Source organism: Camelus ferus, chromosome 5, assembly GCF_009834535.1.
Source record: "Camelus ferus isolate YT-003-E chromosome 5, BCGSAC_Cfer_1.0, whole genome shotgun sequence".
In the NCBI taxonomy this organism is placed as follows: Eukaryota; Metazoa; Chordata; class Mammalia; order Artiodactyla; family Camelidae; genus Camelus; species Camelus ferus.
The window spans coordinates 78,823,239-78,837,817 of record NC_045700.1 but is presented as its reverse complement, the minus strand read 5'-3'; the positions used below and the strand labels follow the sequence as shown (position 1 = coordinate 78,837,817).

The 14,579-nt window shown below is 48.2% G+C and overlaps 1 protein-coding gene across 1 annotated transcript in view; it reads left to right on the top strand.

Moving 5' to 3' along the window:
• Positions 1 to 13,492, top strand: part of MARCHF4 (membrane associated ring-CH-type finger 4) — a 93,519-nt gene extending 80,027 nt beyond the window's left edge. The window contains exon 4 of the mRNA XM_006186821.3: positions 12,960 to 13,492. Within this exon, the coding sequence (XP_006186883.1) occupies positions 12,960 to 13,330 (371 nt within the window). The 3' untranslated portion in view covers positions 13,331 to 13,492. The remainder of the gene's footprint in view (positions 1 to 12,959) is intronic.
• The last annotated feature ends 1,087 nt before the right edge of the window (positions 13,493 to 14,579 follow it).

Sequence of the window (14,579 nt, the reverse complement as noted above, 5' to 3'; positions counted from 1 at the left end):
TTCACAAAGTCTTGACTGCTCTATTATTTTATTTATTATAACGGGAGCTAATTCTGCTTCAGAGCATGTCCCCGGGGCAACAATTATTCTTCCTATTTTTCAGATGGTGAAACTGGGGAATTTGTCCTAGACTGACTCAGGTGGCAGAGTAGGGCTCTCAGTTCAGGGCTTATATTAGGAGGTGCTGTCCGTAGGAGAAAATGCTGGGAGACAAAATTAAAAGGGGTGTGAAATGTGATCTAGATAAGAAGTGGAGGGGGTGACAGGCAGTAGCTGGAATATGCAGATTCTTGTGCTGGTTTCAGTGATGATGATTCTGATGATGGTGATGATGATCAACAGTGATTATGGCAGTTTTAAGGGTGAAGTTCAAGTACCGGTCACTTCTCTGCAGTGTTCTGGCCAGTTGCAGGCGGAAACACATAACACTGCGCAAGTAGGTGTAAAAATATCAGCTTTTTAAGGGCTCTCTGGGAGGGAAAATCAGGGGACACCTCGTTATTTTTAAGCTTAACTAGACATTCAGACCCATGGAACTACCAGAGAGCACGTCTGGCACCAGATTGACTTAGAGGAAAGTAGGACAGGCACCAGAGCCTCCACAAGGCAAGTCCAGCTTACCCCTGTAGGCTGAATCCTTACTGCACTCCATATCCTAGTCCAGGGCTAGTCTCTTGGCCCCCAAATGATAGCTCAGAAGCAAAGAGATAAGACCCACAACAGTGGGCACAAGGTCCATCTTGGCATGGTTTCCAGGCTCCCCGCAAAAGTCATGCTCATTTACAAGAGTCACTGTACTCAGAAAGCCCAACACTACAGCCTCCCAGCAATTTTTATAGTAAAGTGCCCACCAATCAGGGGTCACCTCCAACTTAGGCAATGTTATAACACAGCTGACACTCCACCTTCATCAGATTTCCAGGGGAAACAAACCAGAATGCCAATCCAGGAACCAATTTGTTCCCAAAGAAGGAGAAAGTATACTATCACTTCTCTCCTACCACCTTCTGCCTTCATATGACTGTGAGCCTGGACTTTTAGTCTGATTCACCGAACCAATGGGAGGTAGCGAAGCTGGAACAGAGAACAGAGACCAGGCTGAGCTGGCCAGAAGGAAGCACGACGTGGTCCCCTTTCTGCACAAAGATGGAGAACACGGAGGAGAGCCACTGGGCGGCACCTACTTACTTTTGAGGCAGTCATCAGTTTAAAAATGCAATGGTTTAGCTCTCTCCCATAGAAAAGAAGAAACTTCCCATCCAGAAATCCTGGGAGAGTGGAAGAAGATGATGTGAAAGAGTGCACAGAGGAAAAGAGGGCCTCCCCCAGAGAATGGGTGGAAGTGGTGATGAGAGAGGCGAGTGCTTTCAAGAAATGTTGGGTGAAGGAAAATGTTGACTGAAAGAATCAGTATCTGTAGACCCAAGCTCCTTGGATACACAGAGCAATTTTTACCTGGATAGAAAGTTTATCATCAGGAGAGAGAAAAATGAGTCTAGCCCTGGGTTAGCTCAAAAGTTGCAGTAAGAAATAAAGAAGACCATTTGTTAAAATGAATCTTTGAACTCTCTCTACTTTCCAGACACCAAGAGCAATATGTCTATTCCCTAAGACTTAAATGGCCTCAGGTAGTAAAAAATCTGAGTCAACATAAAATGTATAGCTTTAATTAATTAATCCTTAAAAATATATTTCCCTTTTCCATCAGAGCACTGTGCTGAGGGAAAGCTGATGAGAGTGGGAGGGATATATGAAGAGGAACTCCACTGAGCACCAGCACCAGCTCAGCAGATATTCTCTGCCATGAAACCAGGAGGATGCAGAGCCTTGGACACGGTCGGCTCGCTGCTCATGTGTCCACCTGGCTGGCCTTCAGGTCAATTAGTGACAGTAATGACTCTCAGGCAATGGCCTTCAGTTCCCACCAATGGGAAATGCCTGAAATGGTTGCTGGGTTCTCTGATGCACTGTGGGTCCAGGGTAGTAGACAATGGTTCTGGACTTGATCATAACAGAGGGTTGCGTATTCTGGGATAGATACAAGGCTGCCTCTACAGATTAAACATCTCTTAGCTTAGACTGCTAATTTCCTAGACCAATCTATGCCACTGTGAAAGCCAAATGTAAGTCGCTATAGACAGGACAAACCATCAAACCCCTGCAAGGACAGAGAGGAACAGAGAAAGGGGCCCAAAACACTAAAAGATAAGTAGGGTAATTATGATGATCCATATTTAACAGGTGAGGATAGCTTTAAAGCAGTTGGGTTCCAGGTCACATAACTAAGCAAATGGCAGAGCTGAGGACTGGACCAAGAACATCTGGCTCCAATTCCTGGGCACTTTCTACTGCTTATTTCTTCTCTGATTGCTCTGTGAAATTGCAAATGCAGAGCTTGAATGTGGAGGCAGGTTGAGGGGAAATTGGTCCAGTAATACCTTGACCCATCGGGTAATGGCTGTGAGCAATAAGAAATTCAGTGCACCCCAGCTGCTCCTCTCCTGCATTCAGGGTTTTGGAGGGTGGCCATTGTTGTACCTCCCTTTTGATCAGTGCTATTCTGATACCAACTAAGAGGGAGGCTTGAGAAGTTGAGATGAAATTCGGGTGGTTTGTCTCCCTGTGAGACACTCTGGTGAAAGGTACTTGGGGTATGGGGAGCTAAATCTACTGGTTAACATGAAATTGGGGAATCTATTCCTTCACTCAGAAATATTTATTGAGTGGGAACTCCCAATAGGAGAGTCACCTGCTCTTAAGGATCTTACATTTCACTGGGGAGGCAGATAAACCAATTACTGATCCTAGTAATAAGCGCTGGAACACAGAGGTGAGTGAGCACAGGAAATGACTAAGTCAGAGTGGGCTTGGGATGGTCATATCCATTCATTCAGTAGCATTTATTGGCTGTCTTGTTTTGTTCTTGAAGCTAGGGAACATTAACAGAGAGATGAATGAAACACAGTCCCTGCCGTTGAAGAATTCATAGTCTACAAATAAATCACAAGACAGCAGGAACTTTTACAAGACACAGAAAAAGGTAGAACAGAGCAGAGAGCAATTAACTGTCTCTTGGAGGTGTCCAGGAAGGTTTTCTAAAGTAAGGGACTCTATCCTTGAGCTAGTTTTATGTCAAAGTTTGTTCAGAAGAGTGGAGAAGAAATTCCAGGCAGAGCATGTGTAGTGACACAGAGACATGAGAGAACAAGGTGTACTTAAGAACCTTTGGGCAGATTTGTATGGCTCAGTGCAAAGAGCCAGGGTGGGGAGGTGGATCATGGGGAAGAGGAGGTTGGCAAGAGCCAAATCCTATAGCATCACGAATCATGTGCTAGGCAGCTCAGACTACCCTGCTGGTAATGAGGAGGCATTGATAGGATTTTATACAGAAAAGAAGCATGATCAGATGTGTGTTTTAAAGAGGTGACTGGGGAGGATGGATCAGAGTTGGACAGACTAGAAGCTGAGAGAGACCAGTGGGAAAATGCTCGTTACAATGTAAGCAAGAAGTAAAGAGATGCAGAACTGTGGCAGTGGGGGAAGACGCATAAGGGAAGACCTTGAGAAGCACTGTAGGACATGGACTTGATAGGACTGTGGGAGCCCCGGGACTCTGGCGTGAGTGCAGACTGGGCACCATCACTGAGCATGAGGATGGTGTGGGCAATGGATGAAACCAAGGGGAAACAAAGGTGTATATCTTCAGAAAAGACACCAAAACAAAAGGATCATCTTAAGCCTAAAATCCAGGCAGAGAGGCAAGAGGCAGTTCCTAAGTCAAGAGTTTGCAGTAGAAGAGAAGCAAGACACATGAAGGACATGATGGGCTGCAAAGAAGAGAATGCTGGGCCAGGAAAGTGTCTCTTTCCTGAGGTAGAAAGAGGGAAAGCCTTTTTTTTTTTTTTTTTTTTTAGTGCATAGGTGAGTCCCCTCCTGGGACACAGAGGGAGATGTTGAGGGTATTAAGCCATTTCTGATGACAGCTAGTGACTGATGGAAAGGAGGGAAAGTAAGGAAAGGTCTCCGTAGGCAGTTGAAGACAGACTTGGAGGGCGACAGTAAGAGGTGTTTGAAGCTGTGGGTTTGGATTAGATCCTTAGGACAAATGGTCAGAGAGTAGGTGACTATGGGCAGAGACTTAGGGAACATTAAACACTTAGGGGATGGAAGGAGACAGAAGGTGAGAAAAAACAGGAGGGACTGAGCCACAAAACCCGGAGTGGCGGGTTTCTGGAATGACGGGAGTGGTGCTACATTATGGTCTGCGGCTGCATGTCACTCAGCTGCTTACTAACCTTGGGACCTTAAGTGATTTGCATAACCTCTCTCTGCTTTTGTTTTCTCATCTGTGGAATGGGATAGTAATCCCGTCTTCAGAGGACTGAATAAGATGGCACAGGTAAAGGAGCAGGCACTCACACATACGTGACCAGGATAGGAGATACTTGATCAGGGTAGATTCCCCTCAGGGTAGGCACTCAGTAAAGGTTTTCCCAAACAGTGAAAACCTGAATCCAGCCATGGCCTAGAGAGACTGACCAGAGTCCTCACATAACAGAGAATCTGCTGTTATTTGGAGCAGTGCCTCATCTGGAAGGTTTTGGCTCCCTCACCCATGTCCGCCCCAAGAGCAGCTCTGATTACATCGAATGTCCTCGTTCCACCTGCCTCCTCTTCCGTCATCTCTAAAGACGCTGTCTTCCCCAGCGGAGAAGCTGACAGAGCCTCCCGGGAAACAAATGGGACATTCTCTGCTCCAGCGGGTCACGTTATTAGGATTTAACAAGAGCAAATTAATTAAGGTCTTTGACACCAAAAACATTTCTTTTTCACTCCATAGACCCAAGAGATTGGCCACTAAGAAGTCAACTCTGCAAACATGAGGACCTCATCCTCATCCTGTTTGTTTTTCACTTATGAGTGGAAGGGGTCAGGGAAGGAAAGTGAGCGAGATTTCTGAAATTACTCCAAATCTTCAAAACAGTGGGATAGGGTAATTAACGAAACCATAGAAAAGTTTTTTGTTAAAGCTTCCTCTGCGTGCAGTCCACTGAGGTTCTTTCCATTGATTTAGAGATGTCTGGTACCTTCCCTCTGAGATAAAAGGGTTCAAAACTCAGTTTACAGCAAGTGGGCAGGGAGCAGGGGTACCAGGACTGTAAAAACATGGTTTTTCAAATTGAATTTTCATTCAACTCTAACAAAAAACCACATATATGCCACAAATATTCCTTCCTTTCTTCCCTCCTTCTGGATATAAATAACCCCACCTGTCAAATATTTTAATTCCCTGATTAGGAAACGGAAAATATGGAGGAGGTAGCCCAGTGCAGTAGAAGAGACCAGGAAGCAGAAGACTTAGGTCTGAAGACCAGATTAGCTACTAACCATGACCTGGGGCAAGTTACTCACTGTCTACAATTCAGCTGACTTACCTATAGAATGAGACAGTTAAACCTCATAACCTACAAGATCCTTTCAGGTCTGACATTCTAGGATTTTGAATTGAAATTACTTCCACTGTGAGGTGTCATGACTCTCAGATATTGGCAACTGTGGATGCAGCGGATTCCCAGTATTGTCGAGCCGGGGCAAAAAACCTACAAGCATCAGCTACATAAATGAACAAGATGATTCTCAGTCCACGTACTTGCATGTGGTTTACCTCAATTTTACGGATTAACTGTTAACTCGTATTTCCCCACCCGCTTCCTTAAGCACCTCCTCCCCTCGCCCCCCTCCTATGCAAGGTCACCTTTCTCCACATCTGACCTGCTGAATGATCCGAGGATGAAGATGACAGATTTAGAAGCAGACATGCCAAGCAAGCTCTGTCCCCTCAAAGGAGACCCCTTGGGAGGCAATTCAGTTGTGCTGACAGGGCTCAAAATATTTTAGGAACATTTAGGGAACTGCCTTCAGTGCCTGCAGCTCAGTTTTTGGAACAGATTCAGAAGTGGCAAGTCTGTCCTTTGATGATGAGTCTGTGGCTAGAAAGACCACAGTCTGGTAAATAAGGTAGATGCTCAAGCACATGAACTTTGGGGACCACATGAGATGTGCCATCAAACTCAACTGCTTTTCTCTGTGGCCCCTAACCTAGCACTGAGGGCATTTTAGTTAGGGTAACTCCAGCAGACAGAAAGAAAAACCAGTCCCCAGATTCGGCGTTTTAACCCAATGCAGCGATTCAAGGACCCAAGACCCTTCCATCTTGTGGCTCCACAGTTCCCTAAGCTTTTGAATTTTTTTATCTCCAGCTAATAGAAAAGCATGGATAAGGCACACACACACACACTTTCCCCCTCAGTACCCATTAAATCTTGGCTTGACCCACCCTCACATTCAGTGCCAGTCACCTCGCTCTACCTGAGTGCAGAGAGATCCCTGAGCTCAGTGTCCTGTTCTGTAAAGTGGAGGTAACATCACCACCTTCAGTGGGTTTCTGTGATAAGTTGACCATATTTGCGAAGCCCTTTTGGTGATAGCATTTTGGTAAGCATTCATTAAATGTTGACTCTCATCACCATCATCATCGCCATCACCATCATCACCATGACCTCAGCATCACCACCCAGAGCAGCTGAGAAATGCAGTTCTGTCAGTATCTGTCCAGAGAGTGAGAGCTCTAAGCCTCATTTTTAAAAACCCACAGGAAAAAGTCTACAGTCTCTTAGGGCATACCTTCATAAACGCACTTCCAAGAAAGGACCTCTCGATTTTACTAATGCAAGAATATTTGGGACTCCAGGGATATTTCTCTTTCCCACCCAGTCCCACTGAGTTAAGCTCACTCCATTTCAAAGAGTCTTCGCACTCTTAGTGACTGTCTAGCAAAGGTCTTCTCACAGGTCTCTGCAATGCCCTGCACAAGCAGAGTGGCTGCGATGGTTCTGGCTCTGATGCACTGAGAAACACTGTATAGCTCAGACGAGGTCAACTGGCCCAGCAGCGGTCCTGCTAGGAAGGGAGTGCTTTCAGAAGTCACCTCCCAGGGGACACCCTCTCCCTGGCCATTGATAAGGCATGGATGGGATGGAAACAGAAGGGGAAGGTGGCTTTGCATTCACCCTCACTGAACGCTCTCAGCCTTTTGAGTCTTTATTATGGGGTCACCTGAAGAACTAAAACTTGAACCATTTGAGTCAAGGTAAGGCTGCCCACATGAAGCCCCTGGATCCACATCTCACCACCTCCTCAGGGAGGCCCCCAGAGGTACAGCATGGCTACGCTTGTGAGAAACACAGAGCTGTACCCCTGGAGAATATTGGGCAGGTGGTGGCATCTCCCAGTAGCTCCTGCTGGGCCCACCCAAACTAGCTGGTTATATTGATTTCTTTCCCACACCTGCCCAGTTAACACTTTAGTGCCAGTTCTGGACCCTTGAGGGGTAGCATCTGGAAGATAAGTACTTGGCAACAGTGGGACTTCATGGGTAAGTCTTGCCCCACAGCTGTCTGACAACAGGTAATTCTGCAGCAGGAGGGGAGCATCCTTGGCACCACTGAAGGTTCTCGGTGGTGGGAGAGGAGACACAGGTATGAAGTCTCACCTCCACAAGTGTAGAATCAGTTGGTCTTCAGAGCTCCTTTCAGTTCTAGCATGTTCATCTATGAACAATGCCTCAGGCTGAGGACTGGGAAGGACAGTTGGAAGACAGAAGACCAGGTGCCTGCGGCTGGGAATGGAGTTGGCAATAAAGGAGGAGAAGGGAGGTGAGGGGGCTTTTTTCTGTCCTGTAATTTCCCCTCAAACAATTAATATCTTGTGGCACCCAGTATAAATCTATGCCCAGCCCAGTGAAGGCACCAGCACACGGGGTTCATTACCTCATTTAATCTAAGAAAAACCCTATAAGGATGGGGGTATCAGCCCCAATTTCCTGATGAGAAAACCGAGGCTCAGAAAGAGGAAGTAACTTACCACAGGCTACAAGGCCAGTAAGTGACAGGTGTCTGAATGTTCAGTACACGTTCCTCAGTGATTTGACTCTAAACTGTCTTTGCGTCTAGGAGAGGAAGCACCCGTTTCTTCAACTGCCTTAGTTTTTCTTGTCTGTCACATCTGGAAGTAGAGTATTTTTAAAAAATTGCTTATAGCTCTTTTTTTGATCAACATTCAGAGCCTTCTGTGAGGCAGTAGGCCAGGGAAGGATCATGTTCTAGGCAGTGCTGTTCAAGTGTGGTCCATACTTAGGTGGCATCAGTATCACCTAAGAGCTTCTAAGAAATGAAAATTCTTAGGCCTCATCCCAGACCTACTGAGTCAGATTCTCTGAGGGTAGGACCCAGGAATCTGTGTTTCCACAAACTCTCTGGTTTGAGAAGCCCTGTTGTACAGCATCTGCATCCTTTCTACTACTTGAACTAGGATGCTCATAGGAGAAGAGATGCAGATTGGAAGCAGGATCTGGTGTCCCTGAGGACCAGAGCTCTTCTCTACATACTTCTCAGTCAGCCTTGGGCTGTTAACTCCATATATCATGGGAACTAGTCTTTTTGTTCCATGACAGGTGCTCATAGAAGCACATAGTAGGTACTCAGGAAATACTAACTAAACAGAATTATATTGTATCTCGCTCCTGAGGACACAGCAAGAACCAACGGCCTAAGTTCAGCAGAGGAGGAATGGGATGTCAGGTCAGAGAGAACTCCATAACAGCTGAGATGAGCTAGGAGCAGGGGGAGCCATGCAGGCAGGACCTCCTACTCACAGTGGCCACCTCCCCTCCCATCCTCATGGGCTGAGCAGTGGACCATTTCAGCTGGAGGCCAGGGGAGAGATATGATGACAAACAAAGGGTTCCGACAACCTATGGAGCCTTCAGGAAGAGGAGCCTGGGAAGATGGAGAGATGTTAGAAAGATGCAGGTGGCAGTTCTTCCAGAACTGTATCAGTGGATACAGCCCAGGGTTGGGCACCTTGTTAGGCGGTTAATGATAACTGTCAAATTAAATAGAAAACCCCAGAAAGGGACTGAATCAAAACGTATTGAGTTTCCGATATTGCCTTGCATTCTAATTTTCCATTTTGTCTTTCTACTATTTCTCTGCCTCCTTTCACAAATAGCCTTCTTTCCTCCTATTCTAATTTTAGTCTCTCTCTCTTTTTCTCTGTCCACTGCCATTTCCTTCCCATCTTTTTTCTCTTTCATCTCTTCAACCTTGCCCACTTCACCGGTCCCTATCAGGTGAGCCCCACCCACCTTCCTTCATTAAAACAAAATCCTGCCACTCAAGAACTCAGTAATTTATAGAGCAAGAAGCAGAGGGAGGGCTAGGCAGTAGATGTGAAGGAGGAAGTTTGTGCTTTTCCAACTTTTGCGGAATAGCATTATCTACAAAAACAGGTGCACCTTCCTCCCCTTCAGCCATCTATCCATTAAAATGGTTTAATTACTTCCTGAACACTAGACAGTTAGATAATTAGGAGGTGGCGTTCAGACCAAAAATTTAAGCCACCCTCTTCAATCAGGGTAAAACTGTCTGATCAAGAAGCTAATTAAGAATCAAGTGTAATGACTCTTACTGGAAAGAATGAGTTTGGGGCTGCAAAAGATCCCAATTTTCTCTCCCAGAGGCTCCTACCTCCTCCATCATCACCAAGGCTTCATTAAGCTCCTGATACTGTATTAGCTGTCCAAGCCTCAACCATACCTGACCTCTGTCCTCGAAGGGCTTACAATCTAGGGGAAAAAGCATAGCAGTGTCCGAACAAGGCTTGTGGAATAAATGAACAGGTGAACCCTGCAGTGCCAAGGATGCATAGGCATGTATTGAAAAGGCTCAAAGAAGTGATGAGAGTTGGCCCATTGGGAGATGGTGAGAAAGAGGATGTCTCCTTGTCCATAACCAGGCAGGAGGTCAAGGGAGGGGCCCACAAGTGGTCCAAAGAAGATTTATGAACCCCCTAAAATCATAAGGACATTTCATGTGTCTGGTTTTTCCCAGGAAGATGGTCCTTAGCTTTTGTCAAATGAGTACGTGACCCAAAGGATTAGGAACAACTGGGCTACAGGGAGACCATCTCTCCTTCAGTGGACCCTTGAAGACCTATTGCACAAAGGGCAATTTCAGGCTCTGTTGGAGTCCTGGAAGAAAGAGTAGCCGTGGGTAGCTGTCTTGTCTCCTAGAATCACAGTGTGTTGGAGGTTGAAGAGGTTTTGAGATGTTGCCATCCAGCCTCTTTGCTTGTCATCAAGTTGGCGGAAGTGACTCATTGCCGTTTGCATCTGTGAGTCAGCTCTTCCCCTCCGGGGCCAAACCCGCCACCCCTAGACTTACAGTGCTGCAGGGCCAATCCCCCTGTGCCTCATCCCCCATGTCGTCTCATCCACCATGGGTCCCAGCCTCGCAGACCACCCTCATGATGTGGACAGTCATCCCTTTCCTGTCTCGCTCATCTCTTAACGGGCCCCATCTTCCCTGGCCCTTCCACATGCCCTCTGGACTTCATAGTCCACCAATGGCAGCCTCTTCTCCGAGTGTTCCCTTCATCATCCTTTAACTGAGATGTAGCTGTCTCCTGGGGATATTGTTTCTTGCATGGCTGTCTCAGGTGATGGCTGCTTTTTCTCCCTTACACTATATTCTGTAGAGCTTGGAGGTGAGGCCATGTCCTCCCTGCTCACCATTACCCCTACCCAACTGCCTCTCTCCCCTTATCTCTCAGAAGCCCCAGCTGCTATGAAGTGAATGTCATCCTATATCTCCACCCCTTTACCCTTCTTGATGCTGCTGGCTGCTGACTGCCTACTCACTCCTCCCATCCCCGATGCACCTGCGCACACACTCCCTCCCACCATTCCTGTCTTCAGCACTTTTGTAGATCAGTGGTCCTCAGCACAGGGGATGCCATCCCAGAGGCGGCATTCTGGAAATGCACGAGGCTTTTGGTTTGTCTTCTAAAGCAGTCAGTGCCCTAGCATTTACACTGAAATGTATATTATATTGTTATAAATGACTTCCTTTTTGTTTTTCTTTACATCATTGTCAGGGCATTATATTAATTTAAAAAAGAGAAAACAGTAGCTTATATTATCTAATGAGTTTCATTTCAGAATAGGAATATAACTTTTAATATAATTTTTTATATGTGCATATATTTATTTATACCATGTATAGACACGCAGGACAGACATTACATAGGAAGGGGATCGGAGCTTTACTCTGTAATTTTAGGCTAGAGTTATGATTTCCCACCACTAAAATTAAGAAGGCTGATAGATGAGAAAAAGGTGGAGTTATGCAAGGAAGAAGCAAGGACTGCAGGCAACTTCTCGAAGCTGAAAAAGGCAAGGAAATCGATCCTTCCCTCAAAGCCACCAGAAACAACCAGCCCTGCTGACACCGTTTTAGCCCAGTGACACTGGTTTTCAACTTCTGATCGTCAGAACTGCAAGGCAATACATTGGGTTGTTTCAAGCCATCGAATGTGTGGTCATCTGTGCCAGCAGCAGTAGGACACTAACACAGTCACTGCCGCCGCCACCCAAATCCACACGCCCTGCCCTCATGCCCACCACCTCCCAATGGCACCACTGTTTATCTCACTGCTGAGGCCAAAAGCTTCAGAGTTGCCCAGTTTCCTCTTGACTGACACCTCCCCTGGCAACAAGTCTGTCCGCTCTGCCTCCAACATACCTCCTGACTCCAGCGATTTCTCACCGTCTCCACCGTGCTCACCCTCATCTCGGCCACCATCATTTCCAGCTTCAATCACTACCTCACTTCCTGCTTGGTCTTCTGGTCCTACCCTTGTCCCTCTTCAGTATGTTGTTTCCCAGGAGCCAGAATGAACTTTCTAAGGGTAAATCAGATCACATGGCCCCCTTATTAAAACCCTTCAGTGGCCTCCCATTATACTCAGGATAGAATGTAAATTCCTTGCCGTGGCCCACAAGGCCTTACCGTAGGCTGGCCTCTGCGCACCCCATCTCCCTGCACCGCCCCACTCATCCACTGCCCCTGCTGCACGGACCTTCTTTCTGACCTGTGTGCACTCCGTTCTCACCTCCTGGCCTTCGTGCCCGCAGCTCCTAACACTGACGTGACCTCCAGACCTTTGAGGACTCCTTCTCACCATTTGAGTCTCCACTCAAATATCACCTCCCTGCAAAGCCCTTTCCCACCATCCTCTCTGTAAAACAGGACTCTCAACATCTGCAGCCAGTGGCTATTTCACCCCATTTTACCTTCCTCATAGCATATGTCAGCACCTGAGAAAGTCTTACTGGTTTGTTTCTGTGTCTACCTTGTGTCTCTCCCCTCTGCCTGTTCTGCTCACTGCACTCACAATCCCCAGTGCTTAGCACACAGTAGGTACACATTAATACGCAGTTTCCTGATTGTCTGATGTGGCTCCTTTCTGACTCTGCACTGCCTCTGACCAATACAACTGTGCCAAAGTTCTCTCTCCCAGGATTGTGCGTATTTCAGTAGCATTGGGCTATTTATTAAATAGCAAAGAGTTAACCAGTGGGATCTCAGACATTCAGCAGGTATGGAATGACCATGGGGGTTTCTCTGATGGTTCCTTTAAAATCCTTAAAAAGCACAGGATTCACTCAACCTCCGCTAAGTGCCGGGTGCCATGGACAACAGGGCAGTGGGAGGAAAAGATACTTACATTATGCCTCAGTGGACAACGAATTTGGACTGTGTCAGGCCAAGGAGCAGGAGGGGCGGAGCCAAGGCAGGCAAAGGCGCTGCAGGTAGGTGCCCAGCTGTTTCATGCACTCGGCGAGGCAGCCAAAGACTCGCTAAGCCTAGAAATGTAGGGATGGTTACCAGGTGGCCCAGAGCAGAAAGGGAGGTTTGAAAAGAACAAATCAAAGCAATATAAATAAAGGCTCACTCAAGGCCTGAACCCTCTTACACACAAAGGAAGACTGACTTCTCCTAGCAGTGACCCTGCTTCCTCTTACTTGCTTTGTCTTTCTCTTCTCCCTGCGGCCTCAGGTCTCATCATCCACGAGGGACCCTCCGTGTACCGCATCTTTAAACGGTGGCAGGCTGTCAACCAGCAGTGGAAAGTGCTGAACTATGACAAGGCGAAAGACCTGGAGGATCAAAAGGCAGGAGGCAGGACAAACCCCAGGACCTCCTCATCCACCCAGGCCAATGCCCCCTCCTCAGAAGAGGAGGCTGCGGGCACCCCTGCCCCTGAGGAGGGCCCTGCCCGCGAGGCCAGCCACCACCCCTCAGGCCCTCTGTCCGATCACCACTGTGCTTACACCATCCTGCACATCTTGAGTCACTTAAGGCCTCATGAACAGCGGAGCCCCCAGGGCGGCAGCCGGGAGCTGGTCATGAGGGTCACGACGGTGTGAGGGGAGGGACCTGGAGGGAGGCGTGACCACGCACGCGCGCTCGCTCACGCACAGGAGAGAGGAGAGGATGGGCTGGGAAGGGCGGACCCGACCCGACGGGGCGTCGCCGTCCGGGGGAGCGGGTGTTGAGGGGCAGAGGCCCGCCAGGGGCGGAGGGCAGGCAGAGGGTGGTGGCTTTGCTGGGCCTGGGGGCAGGGTGGGGGCTGGAGTGAGTGAGGCTGGTTCTGTGAGCGGTTTCCGGATTTCCGATCAGTCGATACCGTTCTCCGTTCGAGAACAAAGAAAAACAATACAAACTCAACAAGGAAGTGCAATACAGACTGAGCACCCAGATGTGCCCATGCGCAGAACACCTGGGAGAAGTGGAGGCTGGGGAGGGCGGAGCCGCGAGTCTGGTGATGGCGGGAGGGGAAAATGCAAAGGGCATGGAAAGGAGGAAAAACAATTGTAGGTTGCTCCGTGTCACCCTTGAGTTTTCTTTGGCTTCCACCTGGGCTGTGTTCCAGGGCCAGCTGTGGGGAGGGAGAGGGACGGGCTTGGGCTGGCAGAGAGGAGACACATGGCATTTTCAGCCCCTAGGCTCACCTGAGTGGGCAGGATTCCTGACTCAGAGGACCTGGGGCGATGATGCAAGGAGGAAGATGTTGGCCTGAGCGGCCAGAGGGAGGGGAATGTCTTCTTCTTTTGAAATCAGAACTCCCAATTTCAGATGGGCTAAAAGAGGACTTAGGTTTGGGGTTGAGTGTCTTTTCGTGCCGTTGTTACTTTATTTTATGGTGACTTGGCTCAAAGATGTTTACAGGAAAACACACACACACACACATGCATACAACTAGAGAAAAATACAGATTTCCTGTGGGTATCTCAAGCACAGTCCTGCTGCTGTGGTTTCAGCCTTCAAAGCTGCCAATCCAGGAGTGATTTTCCCAACTGCCCAACCCTACCCATGGCCAGGACACACTCAGGGCCATGGCCCCTCCTGGCTTGGCACGTGCTGAGCCCAGGGCCCCCCACGGCAGGGCATCTCCTGCCCAGGGTCTCCCAGGAGAGCTGCAGGAGGGAATGGGAGGAGGCTGACCAGATGTGCCCTGAGGAGTGGAGTGGAGACGAGACTTATCTAAGTATTCCTGGCTTCGAGGGAGGCTCCCCCGAGGGCAGTTAAGCTAATCTCTCCGTGCTCCGTGCTCCCTGGTGCCTCCCGGGCAGCTGGGGGGGGAGGGCAAGGGACCCTGGCAGGGAGCACTGTCCC